Source organism: Amblyomma americanum, chromosome 10, assembly GCF_052857255.1.
Source record: "Amblyomma americanum isolate KBUSLIRL-KWMA chromosome 10, ASM5285725v1, whole genome shotgun sequence".
NCBI lineage: Eukaryota > Metazoa > Arthropoda > Arachnida > Ixodida > Ixodidae > Amblyomma > Amblyomma americanum.
In genome coordinates this window covers 37,880,183-37,901,398 of record NC_135506.1, presented here as the reverse complement: position 1 = coordinate 37,901,398, position 21,216 = coordinate 37,880,183, and the positions used below count along the sequence as shown (strand labels likewise).

At 48.1% G+C, this 21,216-nt stretch overlaps 1 protein-coding gene across 1 annotated transcript in view; it reads right to left on the bottom strand.

Annotated features, from left to right (window-relative positions):
* LOC144107084 (uncharacterized) overlaps nt 1-21,216 on the bottom strand; it is a 331,526-nt gene that overhangs the window by 45,851 nt on the left and 264,459 nt on the right. Inside the window, exon 11 of the mRNA XM_077640067.1 lies at nt 11,923-12,033. Coding sequence (XP_077496193.1) covers nt 11,923-12,033 — 111 coding nt within the window. The remainder of the gene's footprint in view (nt 1-11,922; nt 12,034-21,216) is intronic.

Here is a 21,216-nt window from a genome sequence, read left to right as displayed (position 1 = left end):
GTCGCAGTGCCTGGTGAGCAAATTGTTCCGTTTTGTTTTTCTCCTGTGTTATTAGACTTTAGCTGCAAGGATATTGTTGTGTTGTAGACTCTCTCGAGTGTTACTTTACACGAGCTGCATTGTATTGCAAATCAGTTTGCATGTGTTCGTACGAGCGATTAGAAATTGCCGTGCATCGTCTGCACTACATAAAGTTGTTTTGATCGCGAACCTTTGGTTCTGACCCAATCTCTAGCTTATGACCGGCGAAAGCTGGGTACCAAACGAGTACCCCCTTTTTACTTAGTAGCTGGTTTGAAGCTAAGTTTGCTACGCTAAGTCGAGGGTATCTCTAATGAGACTGATACCGCTACCTCCAAAGGCTCCAAGTGTGTCCGGGAGAGCACGCAGAACTTCGCGAAAAAGTGACCATGTAGCAGCTTTTGTAATTGGATACCTTGCTTTGCGTTGAAAGTGTTGTCACGCACTTTAAATTAACGGCTCTTTGTATTCTTGTTTCATAACTGATTCGTTTCTTTTTTCGGACGCTTTTTAACTTTTTGTTTGGAAGTAACACCCCTACGATAATTCCGAATGGGCGCCGTAGGTAATAAAATTATAACGATATCCGTAACTAGGGCTTTTGTTGTTTCTCGCGTTTTCTAGCTTCAGTAAGTTAAACCAAAGAGATAAGGTCTGCACGATGACTCCCTTAGTTAAAGAAAGCAGTACCTGAAATAACAGTGTTTTGCACTAAAAAAAGTATTTTCCTTATATATTTTTGCCTCCTTAGTAGCACAAACAATATGAAAAGAACTTCATTCCTTTTTTTATTCCAGAACTCATAGCAAAGAGGCAAGCCTGTCCAAGCTAATTACAAAATTTTTACGTTTAATGTGTACTTCGGAGGCCTGTGACGAAAGTCCAGACATTTTCTTTTCTTTACGCAGAATAGAAGGATAATTTTTTGCCCTAGTTAGAACATGTTTGGAACATAAAATTCTATCTGGAAAGAAGACACTCACTAAATGGTACTGTTTTTGTACAAGGGTGCCTGCGCTTGCATGCAACCTATCTGGCTAGCTTCCTTAATCATTGTCATCAGATTTTTGAAAATAATACCTAGCAATGTCAGCTGTATTTCGATCAGAATTTGCAAGAACATATTAATGACAACAAGTTTTTAGTTTATATAGGACCAAATCGCAAGGGTACTTGATCATTTGTATATATAGTGTTTAGTCTGGAACAGCAAATACAAAGTACCTAGTGCATAGTAAAATGAATTAGGACCAATCTAAGAAAAGAAACTACTTTGTTTAGGGAAAAATTTTTCACACAGGCGCTGGAGCGGAATGACATGATGAAGGCATGGGCAGTTGTGCACACAAAAGTACCTGTATTTTTGATGACACGAGAAGTCGCGGACAGTGTTTTAAACAGCTGGTAATAATGCTCTTCTGCTGCTGCTTGCATGACCAACTTCTGCTTTACGTCTAATAAGAGTCTCTGAAAGTTTCTGGATAGACGTCTTTATTTGTGATTCGGTTGAGGTGGCGGTCATCAACGCAAAAGCGCCATGTCCAGCCTTAGTTTTTACTAAGACCACAGGAGAAGCCCACGGACTTGAGGTGAGCTCAACAATGCCCTTGCTGGGCATCTTGTCGACTTCCTGTTCGATGACGGTCCGTTCGGCACTGGAGACCCTGTACGGTTGTCGATGAAAAAGGGAGCAGTCGCCCGTGTTTATTCTACACTTAAAAACGGACGTTCGGTCCAATTGGTGGTCATCAAATCAAACACTCCAAAACACGTCGAAGATTGTGAGCTTAGGCAGGCGACAGGTCGGGAGATTTCATTTTCGAGTACTCGTCAGCTGGCACGGCTGCAGTAGACGATAGGCGACTAGAAGAGGATGGGATGGCCGTGGTAAGAGCTGAGATGTGGCATACGTATGTTGGGCTAAGGGTCGCGACTACAATACCTTGGTTACGCAGCTGGACGCAGCAGAGTTCAGGACTGGAAGGTACAGTCTTGGTGAAAAGTTTTAAGGCCACAGCGTTCAGCTCCAGCGAAAGGAATGTTCCTAGAATGCTCCGTGTAGCGGCTCATTGAAGACACGAGTGAAGCAGGAAGCTTTTCTTCAGCAAGCAGAAACCTTCTACTAGCATTTAAAGGTCATTAGGTTCTTAATAGTGCCGTAATGGCTCTCTTTTGCGGCTGAAGCGAAAAGCCCTTGGCCTTGAAGACTTTTGGCCATGACTACATATGGCTCTTGAAAATTCTGATGACTGTATGCGGAAGACCCAAATCTTTTGCCACGAGAATGTCCTTAATAGGAGAAACGATGTAGTCACCGTCAGTGGCACGCTGGACAGGACACAGAAATGTTGGTCGAGGCTTCAGGTGCCAGGAGAAAATCAGCAGTACACAGGCGGGGAACAGTGAGGTCGGTGGGTTCTAGCACAAGAAGTAGGTTGAGGTGGACGGCATTTGCAATTGATGATGGCAGAACGGCCTGAGCGGAAGTGAAACCGAGGAAGTCTTGATGGCAATAGGCAAGGGCAGCAAATAAAACTGAATAATAGCGTCCCGCGATGGTCACAGGGGCAGTACACGTGCCGACTACGGCAGATGCTTCGCTCTCGGCCGCATGGACAACGGCGGAGGAAATATGCGGCGAAAAACTGCAAGTTAAGATTACTGCACGTTAAACCCTATAAGAAATAAATAGACCAGATGGGATGTGGGATAAACATGCTAACTTAAGCCTTGAGAGGAAAGGATTCACGAACACGTCAACAGGAAAGCAGACAAACCAAAACAACACTCGCGGAAGGCAAAGGAGAGGTTGAGGAAAAAAATATGATGTGGTTAAGCTCTGGTTAAACCTGGTCGAGTTGCGAAAGCTTGCTTAGCTTTCGCCTTACAATTTAACTGTTCCGAAGCAGTAGAGCAACTAGAGTCAGATATGGACTCTTCGTCTTAAACGTCCATGGCAAAACTGATCCACCAACGTGTACAGCACCGCTATATATCCCAGTGAAGCCGGCACGGGGGGAGCACAAGGCGAGGAGGTGGCCATATCAACGGAGAGACCACCTGTTAGGCGCGGCGACGGCTCGGGGGCCACGGCACACGGAACGAGTGGCTCCCTTCTAGCTGCGGTGGGGAGCAATCTTGGTGTTTAACTGTCCCGAAGTAGTAGAGCAACTAGATTCAGGTATAGAATCTCCGTCGGTAACTTCCATGGCGAGAATGGCGAACCAACGCGTAGCGCACCTCTATATATCCCAGTGAAACCGGCACGGAGGGAGCACGAGGCGAGGAGGTCGTCATATCAACGGAGAGACCACCTGCTAGGCGCGGCGACGGCTCGGGGGCCACGGCACACGGAACGAGTGGCTCCCTTCTAGCTGCGGTGGGGAGCAAGCTTAGTGTTTAACTGTTCCGAAGTAGTAGAGCAACTAGATTCAGGTATAGAATCTCCGTCGGTAACTTCCATGGCGAGAATGGCGAACCAACGCGTAGCGCACCTCTATATATCCCAGTGAAACCGGCACGGAGGGAGCACGAGGCGAGGAGGTCGTCATATCAACGGAGAGACCACCTGCTAGGCGCGGCGACGGCTCGGGGGCCACGGCACACGGAACGAGTGGCTCCCTTCTAGCTGCGGTGGGGAGCAATCTTGGTGTTTAACTGTCCCGAAGTAGTAGAGCAACTAGATTCAGGTATAGAATCTCCGTCGGTAACTTCCATGGCGAGAATGGCGAACCAACGCGTAGCGCACCTCTATATATCCCAGTGAAACCGGCACGGAGGGAGCACGAGGCGAGGAGGTCGTCATATCAACGGAGAGACCACCTGCTAGGCGCGGCGACGGCTCGGGGGCCACGGCACACGGAACGAGTGGCTCCCTTCTAGCTGCGGTGGGGAGCAAGCTTAGTGTTTAACTGTCCCGAAGTAGTAGAGCAACTAGATTCAGGTATAGAATCTCCGTCGGTAACTTCCATGGCGAGAATGGCGAACCAACGCGTAGCGCACCTCTATATATCCCAGTGAAACCGGCACGGAGGGAGCACGAGGCGAGGAGGTCGTCATATCAACGGAGAGACCACCTGCTAGGCGCGGCGACGGCTCGGGGGCCACGGCACACGGAACGAGTGGCTCCCTTCTAGCTGCGGTGGGGAGCAATCTTGGTGTTTAACTGTCCCGAAGTAGTAGAGCAACTAGATTCAGGTATAGAATCTCCGTCGGTAACTTCCATGGCGAGAATGGCGAACCAACGCGTAGCGCACCTCTATATATCCCAGTGAAACCGGCACGGAGGGAGCACGAGGCGAGGAGGTCGTCATATCAACGGAGAGACCACCTGCTAGGCGCGGCGACGGCTCGGGGGCCACGGCACACGGAACGAGTGGCTCCCTTCTAGCTGCGGTGGGGAGCAAGCTTAGTGTTTAACTGTTCCGAAGTAGTAGAGCAACTAGATTCAGGTATAGAATCTCCGTCGGTAACTTCCATGGCGAGAATGGCGAACCAACGCGTAGCGCACCTCTATATATCCCAGTGAAACCGGCACGGAGGGAGCACGAGGCGAGGAGGTCGTCATATCAACGGAGAGACCACCTGCTAGGCGCGGCGACGGCTCGGGGGCCACGGCACACGGAACGAGTGGCTCCCTTCTAGCTGCGGTGGGGAGCAAGCTTAGTGTTTAACTGTTCCGAAGTAGTAGAGCAACTAGATTCAGGTATAGAATCTCCGTCGGTAACTTCCATGGCGAGAATGGTGAACCAACGCGTAGCGCACCTCTATAAATCCCAGTGAAGCCGGCACGGAGGGAGCACAAGGCGAGGAGGTCGTTATATCAACGGAGAGACCACCTGCTAGGCGCGGCGACGGCTCGGGGGCCACGGCACACGGAACGAGTGGCTCCTTTCTAGTTGCGGTGGGGAGCAAGCTTGGTGTTTAACTGTCCCGAAGTAGTAGAGTAACTAGATTCAGGTATAGAATCTCCGTCGGTAACTTCCATGGCGAGAATGGCGAACCAACGCGTTGCGCACCTCTGTATATCCCAGTGAAACCGGCACGGAAGGAGCACAAGGCGAGGAGGTCGTCATATCAATGGAGAGACCACCTGCTAGGTGCGGCGACGGCTCGGGGGCCACGGCACACGGAACGAGTGGCTTCCTTCTAGCTGCGGTGGGGAGCAAGCTTAGTGTTTAACGGTCCCGAAATAGTAGAGCAACTAGATTCACGTATAGAATCTCCGTCGGTAGGTTCCATGGCGAGAATGGCGAACCAACGCGTAGCGCACCGCTATATATCCCAGTGAAGCCGGCACGGAGGGAGCACAAGGCGAGGAGGTCGTCATATCAACGGAGAGACCACCTGTTAGGCGCGGCGACGGCTCGGGGGCCACGGCACACGGAACGAGTGGCTCCCTTCCAGCTGCGGTGGGGAGCAAGCTTAGTGTTTAACTGTTCCGAAGTAGTAGAGCAACTAGATTCAGGTATAGAATCTTCGTCGGTAACTTCCATGGCAAGACTTATCAACCAACGTGTAGCGCACCTCTATATATCCCAGTGAAGCGGGCACGGAGGGAGCACAAGGCGAGGAGGTCGTCATATCAATGGAGAGACTACATGCTAGGCGCGGCACCGGCTCAAGGGGCGACGGCACACGCGACGAGCGGCTCTCTTCTAGCTGCGGCGGGGAGGAAGCTGACGTCACGCGTCGTTATAGCAACGGAGAGAGCTGACGTTACACCACATGTCATGCGCAGCGCCGGCTCTGGCGTACGGCATATGCGACGGGCGATAAGACCTGGCGTAGTATTGTTTTCGCAATAAAAGGAAAGGTTCACTCAGCGCTCAACGTTCCGTGAAAGATTCAGCGTTTCACGTATGAGTAAGGTAGATGGTGCATCGGGCGAGGAGGCGTGGCGTGGTGTCGGCACAGTCAGTGGGCTCCGGTCGATGCCCTGATAGAAGCGCAGGATGGATGGCAGTTTCCATGTCAGGACTCAACTGCCGCAGGAACCTGTCACACCTGTGGAACACGGGCGTGACCCCAGATCAGGCAGCACAGGAAAGCAGCGGGGCGATGTAGGCGGCCCCCGTTCATGGGCTCCCAGCCATGGTGAAGGCAGGAAGCAGCGACGCCTGGGTCTCGTGGCTCAGCCTGTCGACAGCGGGCTGTTCAGGTCTTGTAGCTCGGAATTCGGCGGCTGAGGCCCAAGCCTGGGAACTCGAAGAGCCAGCAGATATGGTCCACGTGAGTAGCCGACCGCGTCCCCCCCCCCCCCCCGCCCGCGCTCAACCTCGTCTCACTTCTCTTCCACCTCTTCTCGTGTCTCGTGTCGTGGCCCTAGTGTCTTCGCCAGCCGCTGTGTTCGCCGCTTCCTTACAAGAGGCAAACGTGAGCACTTTTTGCAAGCGGCGCTGAAGTAGGGAGGACATCACTGACACCTGCGCTCCGGTAACGATCAAGGCAATGACAAGCACACGATCCACGCGCACATCGATCAAGTAGCGTCTGACAGGGAGGATTTTCGGAGCGGGTCGTGAGAGCAGCGTCACCTCCAGACGCTGCACCTATTAGTTTTCCCAATGATGTCGGGCATACGAGGCAGAGCACGCACGATTGGCGTCTTGGTCAGGCGATGGAGAGCGACGGCGCTACGGGTGACGACGAGCGGTTGATGAGAGGAGCCTGGGCGCCGTGGCTTGAGAAGTGTGGTTCAGACAGCGAAGAAGAGTGGCGTATATCGACGGAGCCAGTATAGCGGTAACAGATCGAAGTTGAAGGGCTTCGGCCCTGTCCAGAGATGTGGTCAACTCGCGAGCAGTTAAAATAGAAGGGCCTGTTATCTGACAATGGATATCACCGTATGCGCCATCACATTCAGAATGGTAAGATGGCACGACCGTAGTCAACATCTTTGCCGCATCGGCACTCAGTTTTCTACTATTGCCACAATTTTTCGGGCCATATTTTATTGAGCTGTTTTCGATGGGGATTATCATTGTATTCGACACCTAGAGAGAGAGAAAAGCATAGAAAATTTATAGCGCCGGTAAATCAAGCTGCTGTATTGGCGCTGGCATAGGATCGGGGCTTTATTTGAAGCGCAGGGATGAGGGACGTATTTTCTACTGAATACCGTTTGTTTAACTGTTATTGAATATTTTGTGAAATTCCTGCATCACTTTGGGCGTCGGCTTCGGCCTCGGTTCTCTGATGTTTAAAGAAATACTTGTCTCTTAGAGCTAAAAGAATTGGTTGTCCAAAAGATAGCTACCAGTTCATGCTCTTCACTTATTTATACACTACAAAACCTAAAGCTGTACCTTCATGCACAAAACAGAAGACTTTTTTATTGTCTTCAGAATGCGGTTAAGGAGTGATGAGATATCTACCTTGGCGTATCGTGAGCACATCGGCTTTTTATTATACGACGGTGGAACGCGCATACCTTTACTAATGTCTTCAATTTATTATAAGAAATAATACCGCCTCATTATGCGCCTCGTTTTATAGAGGTGCGTGATGAAACTAACCGAAAAAGCATCAGGCTTACCAAAGCCTGACATGAACAGAGGCGACTGAAAGGCGGCACAGGTGCTCACAGACCATACAATATTGTGTGGTTTACCAGGCTAAACTGGTCATACCCTAATATACGGCTAGTTGCAAACACCACCCATCAGACAAATATTTCTCCTCGATGTAAAGCCGCTCTACAATAACGTCACTATTACGATGATAACCTTCTGTAGGCGCACACAACTTCTTACCCATCACCATCATTATCAGCCTGAAAACGCCCACTGCAGGACAAGGGTCTCTCCCATGACTCTCCAAGAAGCCCTGTCCTTTGCCAGCTGTGCCCACCGTAGGTCCACAAACTTCTTAATCTCATCCGCCCACCCAACTTTCTGCAGATCCCTGATATGCTTCCTGTCTGTTGGAATCCACTCCGTTACTCTTAAGCACCAGTGGTTATCTTTCCTTCGCATTACATGTCTTGCCCGAGCCAATTTCTCTCTGTTGATTTTTGCTACAATGTCACTAATCCGTGTTTGTTCCCTCACCCACTCTCCCCGATCCCAGTCTCTTAACGTAACACCTATCATTTTTCTTTTCATGGCTCGCTACGTGGTCCTTGGGTTGAGCTGTACCCTTTCCGTTAGCCTCCATGTTTTTGCCCCCTAGGTGAGTACTGGCGAAGCACAGCTGTTGTATACTTTTCGCTTGAGGGATATTGGTTAATTCACATAATATTTGCTAGGGCATGTTTCGACACGCGGGCAGAGTAACATAAACGCACAGGATAGACGCTATAGTTTTAAACTGTCGTTTATTGAACAAACACATGACTTATAAATCTACTGAGGGTGTAGAAAATCACACACGAACAGTACTAATGCCACGCTACAGAAGCAATATCTCTTTTTAAAGAGATAGACAGAAGGAGTGCAGAGACAATCTGGTTCTTGGATATCAATACATACGGCTTTTAAAATTTCCCACTCTGAGAATTCATCTCGAATAGCGCGCTCGTTTCCTGAAAGAGCGCAATGTATAAGGTCAGGGTGGTCAAGATACCGTTCGATAAAACACTATTTGCAGTGATCAACGAGATTCCGCCCAGCCGATAAGGATCCCGCTGCCAAGTGTTGCTCTATAAGCCGATCATTTAGGCATCGACCAGACTCCCCAATATATATACTTGCCACAAGTGAGCGGAATTCTGTACACGGCACCGACTTTACAAGGGACGAACTGCGTTTTGTTGCTTGTAGTGCAACTTCCCTTTCTTTCCGCGCCGTTCACGAGTGGGCACACGCGGACAAGCTCTTTCGGGGCAGTGAACACAAAATCAACCTCGCACTTTCCCCGTCTTCTTTAGACGGTGCGACACATTGCACACATATGGCATGGCCACGAGTCGAGTTCGTCGGCGTGGATCTTGGCCATTTTGGTCGCTGCGCAATTCTCACTCCTTTTAGTAGCTTTTCTGCCACAGATGTTGTGGTTTCCTCAGGAAATCCGGCGTCCACTAGGCGAAGTTTTTGCAAAGCGACGCTTTCAGTGATGCAGAGCTGGCACCAGTTGTTCAGAGCAGCGCGGACGGAATTCAAGGCAATGCCTCAACTTACCATTTTGAAATGTGCTGATTAATAGCTGAGGGTTTCTTTTAAGGAGAAAGCCTTTAATGGCTCGTCGTTGTTCGTCCGTCCGTCGGCGAATACTGTCACACTATGATGTCATCAATAGCATAATTGCTATTACCCATATATTACCAATTACAAAGTAATGGGTGCTTATTAATTAATGAAGTAGTTAACAATTGACAATTTGTAAAAACATGAAATAAAAAATAAAAAGTGAAAATAAAAATAAAATCAAAATTTCAAAGTAATAGTGAATTAAATAATAATGTTTAACATAGTAAAAAATCTAAATAAAAGCAAACAAAAATAATTAATAAAACAAACAAGAATAAAATCAAACAAATAATAAAAACATAAAAAATGATATGGATTTATGCGCCGTGGAAAAAACCCGCGTTCTAGAAAGTTCCATTGTTTCGCATTCCTACAGGTGAGCAGATTTAAGTGCTCGCAGAATTTTTTTGTTCTCGGCTGATATAACCAGCAAACGCGTGTCCTTTCATATTTGAAGCATATGTCGAGGAACTGCAGTCTATCGTTGCTTGGCATTTCTGTTGTGAAGATTAGACCCTGGCTACAGGAATAAAACACATCAAGTACATTTCCCCGGAATGGTCTCTTTTGTTAGGCATTGTTAGGTTCATTCCTAGAAGATTGTCATCAACATATCTGAAGATGCGTTTTACATTGTCACTGTTTATCCTCGGAATAATACGCTGATCACATCAGGGTAAAAAAATTTCACTAAGTGCTGGGGCGATACAAAAACCAATGAATACGCCAATAGTATTCTGAAAAGACAAAGTGTTCACGTCGCGGAAGGCAATCGTCATTTCCTCCTGTGGTATTGCGTAATCCACGTCTACTACATGCATAGAAAAGGCGTAGTTTAACTGTGACGATTCCTCGTGATTCTTAAAATGGTCCAATACCTCATTAGAGTTACGAACAAAAAAAGGTCCTCGACTTTGAAGAGACCTAATTTCTCTTGCAGGAGTCTGTAAAGCGCGTCATGTCACCACCCTTTCTTCGATATAATCGTTCTCAGCGGTAGATCATCTTCATGTGTTTCTACCGTAAAGAAAAGCTGAGCGACATTTCCTTACTGGCACCTATTTGTTGCTGAAATTGTCCAGTCCACTCACTTTACACGACCTTAAAGCCTGTGTTTTTGCTCCCTGGCTCGTTATAGTTGGAGCACCGAAATTCTTAGATATTGCCATTTTTGCCTTTCCTTCGGTTTCGTTTGATTTATGCGGGCCTTAACGTCACAAAGCGACTCAGGCTATGAGAGGCGTCTTAGTGAAGGGCTCCGGAAATATCGACCACCTGGGGTTCTTTAACGTGCACTGGCAACGCACAGTACACAGGCCTCTAGAATATCGCCTCCATCGACATTCGACCGCTGCTGCCGGGATCGGACACGCGTCTTTTGGGCCAGCAGCCGAGCGCCCCAACCACTCAGCCATCGTGGCGGCTCCTTTTCTCCGTACAAACGGTTCGATATCACCACAAAACCACCCTTCTTATCTGCAACTAGTAGCTTTAGTAGCTTTGGAAACAAGAGCTACATTTCCTGAAGCATGGCACTACTACTGCGCGTGTGTGGTTTTCTTAACCATGAGAATATTTATAAGCAATGTCTTTGTTCAATAACGGGCAGTTGAAGAGTAGTATCTGTGCTGCGCGAATGTGTTACTCTGTCCTCGTGTCGAAACAAGCGCTAGCAAATACGGATGTGAATGATTTTTTATTTGCCCAAATTTCCGCTTGGATATTGGCAAACTGCCATTCATGATCTAAGAGAACGCGCCAGGTGCACTCCACACCATTCTTATTCTTCTATTTATTTCGCTCCCGCAATCCGGATCTGAAGTAACTATCTGCCCTGAGTAGACATACTCCTTTACCACTTCCAGCTCCTCGCCACCGGTGTTGAAATGCTGTTCCCTTGCTAGACCGTTGAACATTTCTTTGCTTTTATGCATGCTCGCTTTTAGACCTACCGTTCTGCTCTGCCTAACTCATTGATCATGCTTTGCAATTCATCTCCTGAGTGACTTAGCAAGGTAACTAACGTCATCAGCGAAATTTGAATATGTAGGTATTTTCCAATAACTCTTAACCCTAGTAACTATCACTCATAGTCACCTCCTAATGATTATTTCTTGTTTCAGTGCCCTAAACTGCACCACTTTCTCATACGACCATACCATGCCTTAGAGGTCGGTACGTTTTACAAATGAAATCTATAGCGGTACGAAAATGCCGAAAAATAGCAACAGTAAAAAGTGTACGCTTCTTGAAGTGAAGGGATTAAAGTTCCCTGGCCGCATGCGAACTTGTGTTGTAGACTTTTGGAGCGATAACTGAGCTTCAGGGTTGGAAACGTTTGAAATATTATTGTAAAATCAACAAATAAATGTCGTTCTTTCTTCCTCGGGAAAAATAAGGTAATGTTTCCGCAACAGCATTTGTTTTATGCGGCGGAGACAATCCATCCGACTGCTCTGCTTAAAGTGGTGTCTCAGGTGCACCCGGGATGGACCTGTTCGCCAATTATGTGAACTGTAACTTTTGTCGAATAGCGGTATTTCCACCATTCTCACTAATATATAGATTTCAATTTAGCAAGGGTATTTCTCGTGGCAAAGTAGATATTATACTTTACTAACTATAATCAATTGTTTTATCTCGCCCTGGTGTTCGACTTTGGTGATTTTCAGCAGTTTCATTAAAGATGTCACAAAAAATCATTTCATCTTACCAGAGACTTGAATCCCTCCAGTGACTCGGTGCGAAAAAGATTTTTACCACACCAGAAAATACCTTTCACGAAGTCCCCGGTGAAGCTGGTATTGGGTTTACACGGAGCATCCTGAAAAAGCAGAGGTTATTTTAAGAGTGATTAAAAAGTTAGATGACAGTCACGCATATCATAAACAAACAGATATTATTGCGTTCTTGTTCTTTTTAGAGGACACTTACCCAGGAGTGTTCCAAAGCATTCAGGAAACTAACGTGCTGCTCAACGAAAACGAACCAAAATAAAATGGCCAAAGGTCTAGGCCATACCTCGTTAACTACGCACACGTGACAATTGCCGCGTCACTTCGACTCCTGGCGCATAGTGGGGCACGCCAGTACAGTGCTTCACGGAGGGTGGTACTTTCTGGTATGACTCCCTCTTTTCATATAAACTATGCACGTAATGCTTTTGGAAAATATATATCTTTGTAGGAATTTTAGGGTTAACAGTTTTTCATTGAAAACTTTGCTACAGATAAACCTCAGGTCAAGTAGTTGTTGCATGTCACATTTTATTGGCTCTTCCGGTCGCAAAATTTATTTATTTTAGGAACGTGCTGGTTTTTTTCTGAAAAAAAAAAATATTCTGGTCATTGAAGAACGATGCAAGAGACAGTCACTAGCCCGCAATATACAGAGGTGAACAGGCTTGTCTAGAGCGCTGGAGCGGTGTGCTTCGGGACAGATAAGGAGAAATATGGGCGTAGATGCTCTGCCAAGTAGATTATCCCTCCTTGATAAATTCGTAGAAGGTAGTTCATGTATGGGACAAACACCAGGTGTTTCACCAAACCACGACCACTACAGACCTCCCGCGTCTCTATACCTGCACTCTTCGTCTTGTGGTCCTCGAAGGTCATTGAAACCTTATTACAAGGCTTGAATCAAGCATCGTCTAATACCTTAGCTAGTTTCAACGCCGTAAATCATGCTATAAGGCTATATAACGAAATATTTCCATCTCCATCTCTAGAGCATCTCCCTACGTCGAGTAAATAAGACACATAGTTGGATTCAAATTCTTGGGTCCTAAAGAAAGGGCGAAAAACTGAAGATGACAAAGAGATATCTTCTGAGAATTAGTGACGTCTTTTAACTCAATAATGCATTTATTTGAGAAATAGGAGGTTATTAAAGAGGGAAAACGCAAAATCTGAGCCTGACCACTCAGCCTCGTCTTACACTGAAAGGCCGTCAACGCAGACTTTACTACTTCAGCGTCGTTGGGATAACGCGTGCAGGGCATTGTTCATAAAAATTAGTGGTCTAATTCAAGCTACGCCTAGATTATTCCACTGCAGGAACCCATGAATGCTGACCCATCTTGTGTTGCCATAAACAGCACAATTTTTGAGCAAGCTTACTTTAATCATGTGTGTGCACTGACTAAGCTGTGCCACAGGAAAACAAGTAACGTCATGAGATACCCGATTTTCGGCCACATGGCGGATAAGGGGCGCCATGTGGCGCCACCTCCACGATATGTGTTTGCACGGCTGTGTACTGAGCTGTGGCGGCAATCCTTCGGGTAAAAACTCTCCCAGACTAGCAATCTTGTGCATTCACAATGTCGTTACTGTAGGTATCATTTTAGAAAAAAATTCGTTCGCTGCTAGTACTGCTTCACTTGACGATGCTTGAAGTTTTACTTCCAACAACAACACGCGAGACGAGAATTCTTAAAACTCCTCTTATCCCCACTGGGGCGCCTTTGGTTGCCCTGTAGCCTTGGTGGACGGAACGGTGACGGAAAGAGGTAGTTCGAAATGTAGCTGTTAAAGGCATTCCTGCACTGATAACAAAGGCGGAATTGCCCTCTGATTCGTAGTAGCACTGATGAAAATATCTTAGGGAATAGTTTCTAGAGGCTCACTTTTGCTTTATCGCTGCTCATCGATCAAGTGGCGCGTGCTCGCTGGCCCGTGTTTACACATCACCCACACAAGAGTTTGGGGCATTTTAGGCGCAGGGGACATGCTCGTGGTTGGTATTGCTCGGCACTAAGGGCCAGCTGCATGGAGTCTGGCAGTTTTATAGCACGCGCTGGAAGTTCAATAGCTGTTCTAATTATCAGCACGTGTACATTAGCAGCCTTGCACCCAACTACACGGGCCCTATAATATACACTGTAAGGCGTATATATACCCAATTTGCAATGGCGCAGCGGTTCACTGGAACCCAGGCTCCGTTAGGTAGCTTGTCCGACCCTTCTTGTTGAAGAAATATGGAACTTGAAGCGTGGGAAAACGAAAAGCACAAGCTGGTTTACGGGCACTTAAGGAAACTTATTCACATATTTTACGAAATAAAGAAGAAACTGTCAAGAAATAAGAATTCATAGCGTCGACCAACTGGATGAGCATTATCGCCAAGGCCCAGAGCGTTCGTTCCTACTCAGGGCGCTCGTTAAATACACTTAGGCTCCGCCCTTTTCACTAGGTGGTAGCCCATTGAACACAAGGCACAAATCGAAAGAGTCCCCGCACACAGCACGCGGAGCCCCGTGGGAATGGGCGAGGAGCATTCGGAGGTCCGCTGCTACTTCGTCCGAAGCTGTCAGTCACGGTTAATTTCGGGAAGGCGCGGATGCTCTCTCCCCTGTCGTCTGCCCACCGTCGGCCGCTTCTTGAGAGGAAACAGACAAAGGGAAGGTCATCTCCCCCCTTCCTGTAGAGCGTGTGAAGTATTCCGTAGGCGGGTTCGTAGCACATCTTTTTTTCATGGGGTGCTGGTGGGGTAAACGAACTGTCAAAATTGCCGCTACCACGTGGTCATCCCGGTCGATGAAATCTTCGCCTTAATCCTCTTCGACTGGTGCGCATCCCGTTCCTAACAGCACCCCGGCCGCCAGACAATACGTCCGGTAGATGAGCTGCTCCTACGCAGCTCGGCTGAGTGGACGTGCGAGAATAGGCTCTTGTTCCGCAGTCCTCCAGGCCTCTTCTCATCCTGGTGTCTCAAGTCCCTCCTCATTGGGGTGTCCAGCTCTGGGAATTTCTCCGCGAGGCGAGGCAAACGCAACCACAAGCGCCAAGCCAAACACAACAAAAACTAGCGCCGTCTGTAGCCTACTCGTTCCGCCAGAACATTACAAAAATCAAAACTGATTGCACTGCTAGAACAATTCCCTCTCAAATTTCCTCTGAAATAATTTAAACCAAATATCCTCGAACGGACACGAAGCATGAACCGGATACTAGGTTCAGGCGTTCAGACCTCTCCAAAAAGGTGTCATAAGCGTAACACTTGAAGAGAAAAGAGAAATAATTTATAATTGGTTTTCAATTAGTCGGCAAGCTGGGAACGATTTCTGACGTCACCCGGGCAGGGTGTAATGCACCGGGAGGTCCGACAGAGATCCAATGTTGCCCCAATCTATTCTCAATTTGTAGCCAGCGCAATGCGGTTTTCCTTTCTGTCCATAACAGCAAACAATACGACACCTACCGTAAGTGTGCAACACCTGCGCTATGGCACCTGCCGCAAATGCGTAAAACTTCAATCCTTGGCAGAGCTTAAAACATAAGGCGAAACAAAATACTTCACGTAACCTTACTAGCAGACCACACAACAAAGCTGACAGAATTACAGCTCAGAAGGCACTGTAGCTTCAGAGCTCCTGTCCCTTACAAAGAACACAAAACACTTAGCTCAAACAAACCTCAAAAAACTTTCGACACGAGTATAAATAAAAGAAGAATTTATTCCGGATTTCTGTGAAAACCGTGTTGACTCAAGGAAGGTACTTTCTAATCTTCAGCCGCGCTCTACGCGATCACAGACCGACAGTGGCTTTAGCAGCTGCGACACAACAAAAACCGAAGCGCCGCGGGAGCTGAGTGGTTATGGCGCTCGGCTGCAAGCCCGAAAGACGCGGGTGCGATCCCTGCCGGGGCGGCCGAATTTCGATGGAGGCGAAATTCTAGAGGCCCGTGTACTGTGCGAAGTCAATGCACGTTGAAGAACCCCAGGTGGTCGAAATTTCTGGAGCCCTTCACTACGGTGTCCCTCATAGCCTGAGTCGCTTTGGGACGATAAACCCCCCATAATAACAACAAAAACCGAGTCCTAAGTGGCCGGTAAAAGCTCCAGACGCCACGCAACATTCTTTCCTTCTGTACCTCTTCCCCGTGTCTCCAACACATGAACAGCACTTCAAAAGTTGAATGCGAGGGGGGAACGAGCGAGTATGAAGGTAATACCTGCCTGTCTTCCTCTCCCGGTCCGGGAATACCCTTCGTTTCCCCTTTTGACAGGCGCGCGTTCTGCTGCATTTTTTCACGAGGCAGCAGTGCGTGCTTCTTTGTGGCCCACTGCGAGTTTCACGCATCGTGCAAGAACTTCCGCAGTCTCGCCACAATGAGGCAGATGGCTTTCGCTTTGTCCTAATCCGTCTAGTCAGCCTGGCATTCGTGCGGCGCTGATCATATCTAGAGTGCCGCGGTGCAGTCTCGGACGATTACATTGCTCAACGGCCTTCATCCTTACAATATTATCGGCACGTACTTTTCTCTGGAGACTGCCCCTTGGCTTGGCTAGCTTGGCTCTCCTAGCGCGCCCGCTATCCAGAAACTGGCCTAGCGGTTCGATCTTGCGCACCTCCCTTTCTCGCGGTGCCCTCCCTTTTAGCATCTGCTCATTGACTCTGCACCGAGCCGCATTTCCCTCTTGAATTCGAACTAACGGCTCGTTCTTTCGATGAGTCACTGCAGGTCGTAGCCCCAGATTGTTCCGTCTCCGCTATACTTTCCGCTGAGCCTAGCACCTTGCTCTCCTGAGGTCCGCTACCCGAATCTACAACCCTAACTCTCGGGCCCGCAACTGTACCGGAACCACCCTCTTTGGTTAACATTGCGTTCTGGCCTAGGGTTTCAGCGGCGCACTCAGGTGGCTCACGGTCACTCTCTCCGGAGTAAAGTGTCCGCAGTACTGGGCTACTATTGCTCGCTAGCCGCATCGAAGGAGTGTCTTCCTTGATTCCGTCACTGCACCGGCCTGTGAGCTCATTATTCTCTTCCATGAGAGAAAGCATCAGCCTTTGAATCGACAAATGCTGCCTCTGCAGCCGCCGAACTAGCGCTCCTTTCCGGGTTTAAATTTTCCCTGCCGTTATCCCCCGAGCAACGGTTGTGTCCCCAGATGACCAAGCGGGGTTCCTAGGCTGGCCGCTGGCACACAGATGGGAGCGCTCCCCGATTCCATCACTTGGGACTTGAGAGTCTGCCTCTAAACTGACAAATGCTGCCCCTGCAACTGCCAAACTAGCGTTCTTTACTGGGCGTAATGCTGCAATCTCGTTACTCCTCTCAGCAACGTCTGTGTGCCTAGCTGACCAAGCGAGGTTCCTAGGCCGGTCGGTGACACACTGATGGGAGCGCTGCTCGCTTCTTTCACTTCGTACTTTGGAGTCAGATTGCCCACGAATGCCAAGGTACTTGTACAGAGCGCTCTTCGCTGTCTCATAGTTGTCGGCCTCCTCGCTGGACAGGCGCGCTAATAGGCTACTGACATCACATGGCAGAATGGCCAGCAAAAATATTGACAAGTAGCTCTGGTCAAGCTCCTCCTTAGCGCAAATCTGCTCGAATTTTGAGAAGAAATTTCTGAAATCTTCTCTTTTTTGAAAACTTTCCAAACGGGCAGTCCTTCTTTCCCAATTCTGCAACTTAACTTTCTTTTCTCTTACTCTCTTTAGTTCTTTCTCTATTTTCTCTAGTCCAGCCCGTATCACGTTACACTTCGCCTCCCATTCTCTCTCACGTTCCTCGCGAAGTTTCGCCTTTCCTGATCTTTTTCCTCGCAGTGCCTTCGCTCCAGAATCGCTTTCCAGGCCTCGTCTGCTTCCTCGACTGTTACCACCTCCACCCGCATAATGTCCAAAATCGCTTCTCTTGTTTTAGTGAAGCCTACTGGAATGCCCAGATCTTCTAGAATATCAAAGAGGTCCTCTACCTTGAACTTAGCCATCGCGGACCATACCTTGTGCCGCTAATCACCATTAAATTACAAGCTCCAGCTGGAAGCGATCAAAACAAAAATGCCAAATTTTCATTCCCCAGAAAACCAAAATCCCACACTTAACATCTGCCTGTGCTAAACACTGTGTAATCATCGCGCACTCAACCTTTCGAGATATGGCTGACGCCGCCAGTCCCGTAGCTTCCATCTAGGTGTCGCTTATGGCTTCAGATTCTCATCGCAGATGCACAGTTGTTGGGACTGCCGGGCTTCGGATCCCGCCGCTCGCAACCAGTTGTTGGGGAGTCCAGGGCTTTGGACCTCACTGCTGATAACCAGTTGTTATAAGTCGGGCAGCAGCATTTCACTGCTGCCAACAGTTGTTGGGGCGGCCGGACTTCGGATCTCACCGCTGCCAGGTTGTTACGGACCTGGTAGCATGGCCAGTTGTTTTGATGCAGGGTAGCGCTGTTTGGCCGGAGAAGAAATGAGGAAGGATGGAAGCTGACATTTGTCACAACGAAAGCACACACAGGTTTACGGGCACTCAGGGAAACTTGTTTACATACTTTACGAAAGAAAGAACAAACAGTCAAGAAATAAGAGATCAACCTCCTGCGCAGTAAAACCTTTGGGGACAAGAAGACAGGTGAACGGGTCCCGCAGGAAAGTGTTGAAACCCGACACCCTCACCATAGCCTTAGGTTTCTGGAGTGCGATTAATTCTGGCGGGTGGCCAAAACTGTCAAGATATCTTTTCTCGTTTTATAGTCTTTGAAATCGTGGCAGTTTCATAGTATGAGGAGATAGCCTGATGTTTTCTTTTTTTTTTGGGGGGGGGGGCGGTTTTGGTTTTGTAGTTCCCACCACCATGTTGAGTTTTTTGGTTGAGGAGAAGGATGAATAAACATTTTATTGAAAGAGCAGACTGAGGTTCTTGCGAGTGAAGCCTCTATTCCAGGTCCCCACTGACTCTAGCGGCTTGTTCGGCTTGGTCCAAAGTTACTTGCTGGCTTCTCAGGTCCTGCCGGGCGATTCGCGCCTCACACGACCTTTCAAGTTCGTTGCGTGTGAGGAGGGGTGAGTTTCCCTCTGCTGGTCGTTGTTTGCAGTGCCGAGTGATGTGTTTGAGGGTTGGTGTGTCAGCGCACCAAGGACAGCTGTCATCGTATTGGGACGGGTGTATTTTTCTGAGTGTGTGTATGTTCGCATGCGTTGGTTTGTGGGCGTCTCGAGTCCCTGGATTGCTAGCGTGTGAGTTTAGGCTGGGGTGGCGCCATTGTCTGCCTGGCGCGTCTTTGGCTGTCGAGGACATGTTGCTCCAGCGTAGGTGTGAGGTATTCCTTCCGGGTCGATGTTGGGCTAGACCGCGGCGGCCACGTTTCAATGGAGGCGAAACACTAAGGCGCCCGTGTGCTGTGCGATGTCACTGCACGTTAAAGATCCTAAGGTGGTCAAAAATAATTCCGCAGCCCTCCACTGTAGCACCTCTTTCTTCCTTTCTTCTCTTAGACCCTCTTTATTCTCTTCCCTTGCGGCGCGGTTCAAGCGTCAGCCGATATGTGAGACAAATACTGCGCCATTTCTTTCCCCAAATACCAATGTCTTTTTCAACAAATTTTTAATTTGCTTGGAAAGGAAAGGCGCTTAACAAGCCCCCCGGGAAAGTGGACACCCCAGCCTCGCTTTAAACTACATGGCGGTAGTCACATATGTGCGCTGTATGCGTTGCTGGGAACTCTGGATCAGGGCGCTCGGCTACTGATCCAGAGTTCACGAGTTGGAACCCGACTGCGGCGGACGTATTTCTATGGAGGTGAAACGCTAAGGCGCCCGAGTGCTGTCCGATGTCAGTGAACGTTAAAGATCCGCAATTGGTCGAAATTATTCCGGAGCCCGCCATTACGGCACCTCTCTCTCCTTTTCTCTTCTTTCACTCCCTTTTTTAAACCATCCCTCACGGCTCGGTTCTGGAGTCAGCCGTTATGTGAGACAGATACTGCGCCATTTATTTTATATTTATGATTGGTTGTTGGGGAAAGGAAATGGCGCAGTATCTGTCTCATTTGTCGGCGGACACCTGAACCGCGCCGTAAGGGAAGGAATAAAGGAGGGAGTGAAAGAAGGAAGTGAGAAAGATGGGCTGTAGTGGAGGGCTCCGGAATAATTTCGACCACCTGGGGACCTTTAGCGTGCACTGACATCACACAGCACACGGGCGCCTTAGCGTTCTGCTCCCATAAATCGCAGCCGCCGCGGTCGGGTTCTAATCCGGGAACTCCGGAGCCCAAAAACGAATTTCTGCATGCGTTGGCATTAACAACGTTGTAGCAGAAATGCAGCACTGAAGCTACAGACTGTGGGCGTTCAGTGTGTTCATTGCCGTTGGAACGCCAACGTTCTAGACTCCGATGATTTTGACGAGAGGAAGGCTTATAACTGACTCCTGGTACAGGGAGACATCTGGGCTGCATGCATTGGCGATCACAACGTTGTGGCAGACACGCGGCACGGCAGCAATAGGCCGCAGTGTCCATTGGGTGACCAATCTCTTGCGATCAACCATTAAAATAACTGCCAATTGCCAGAGTGCCAGGGTGGGCACACTGCCTATTTTCTTCCCAGTTTGCGGTGTTAAATAATTCGAGATTAATAGTGCAGTTCTATTGCCGCTGAATAATTTATATTAAAAAAGAAAAGAAACCACATGCAGCGGGCTGAATGCAAACACACGAGCATCACATTTCACGTCCAGTATCTACCAACTAGCTACTGTGACAGCTGTTATAATTTCTGCATTCGGGGGAATTTCTGTGTAGTGTAGGGTTTAAGGACAGTAAAGGAAAAGTAGATTTTATGCTGGTAGAAATTATGAAGCGAAGATTGTCTGATTGGTGGCTAAAATCAAGACAAGAGCAAAATTTCTCAAGTCATGGCTAGGTGGCTTGAACCACCGCCAGATTTAAATGGTTCAGCCTTTTCCATCCATCCATCCATCCATCCATCCATCCATCCATCTATACATCCATCCATCTATACATCCATACATACATCTATACATCCATACATCCATCTATACATCCATACATCCATCTATCCATACATACATACATACATACATACATACATACATACATACATACATACATACATACATACATACATACATACATACATACATACATCTATACATCCATCCATACATCCATACATCCATACATCCATCCATACATCCATACATCCATCCATACATCCATACATCCATACATCCATACATCCATACATACATACATAC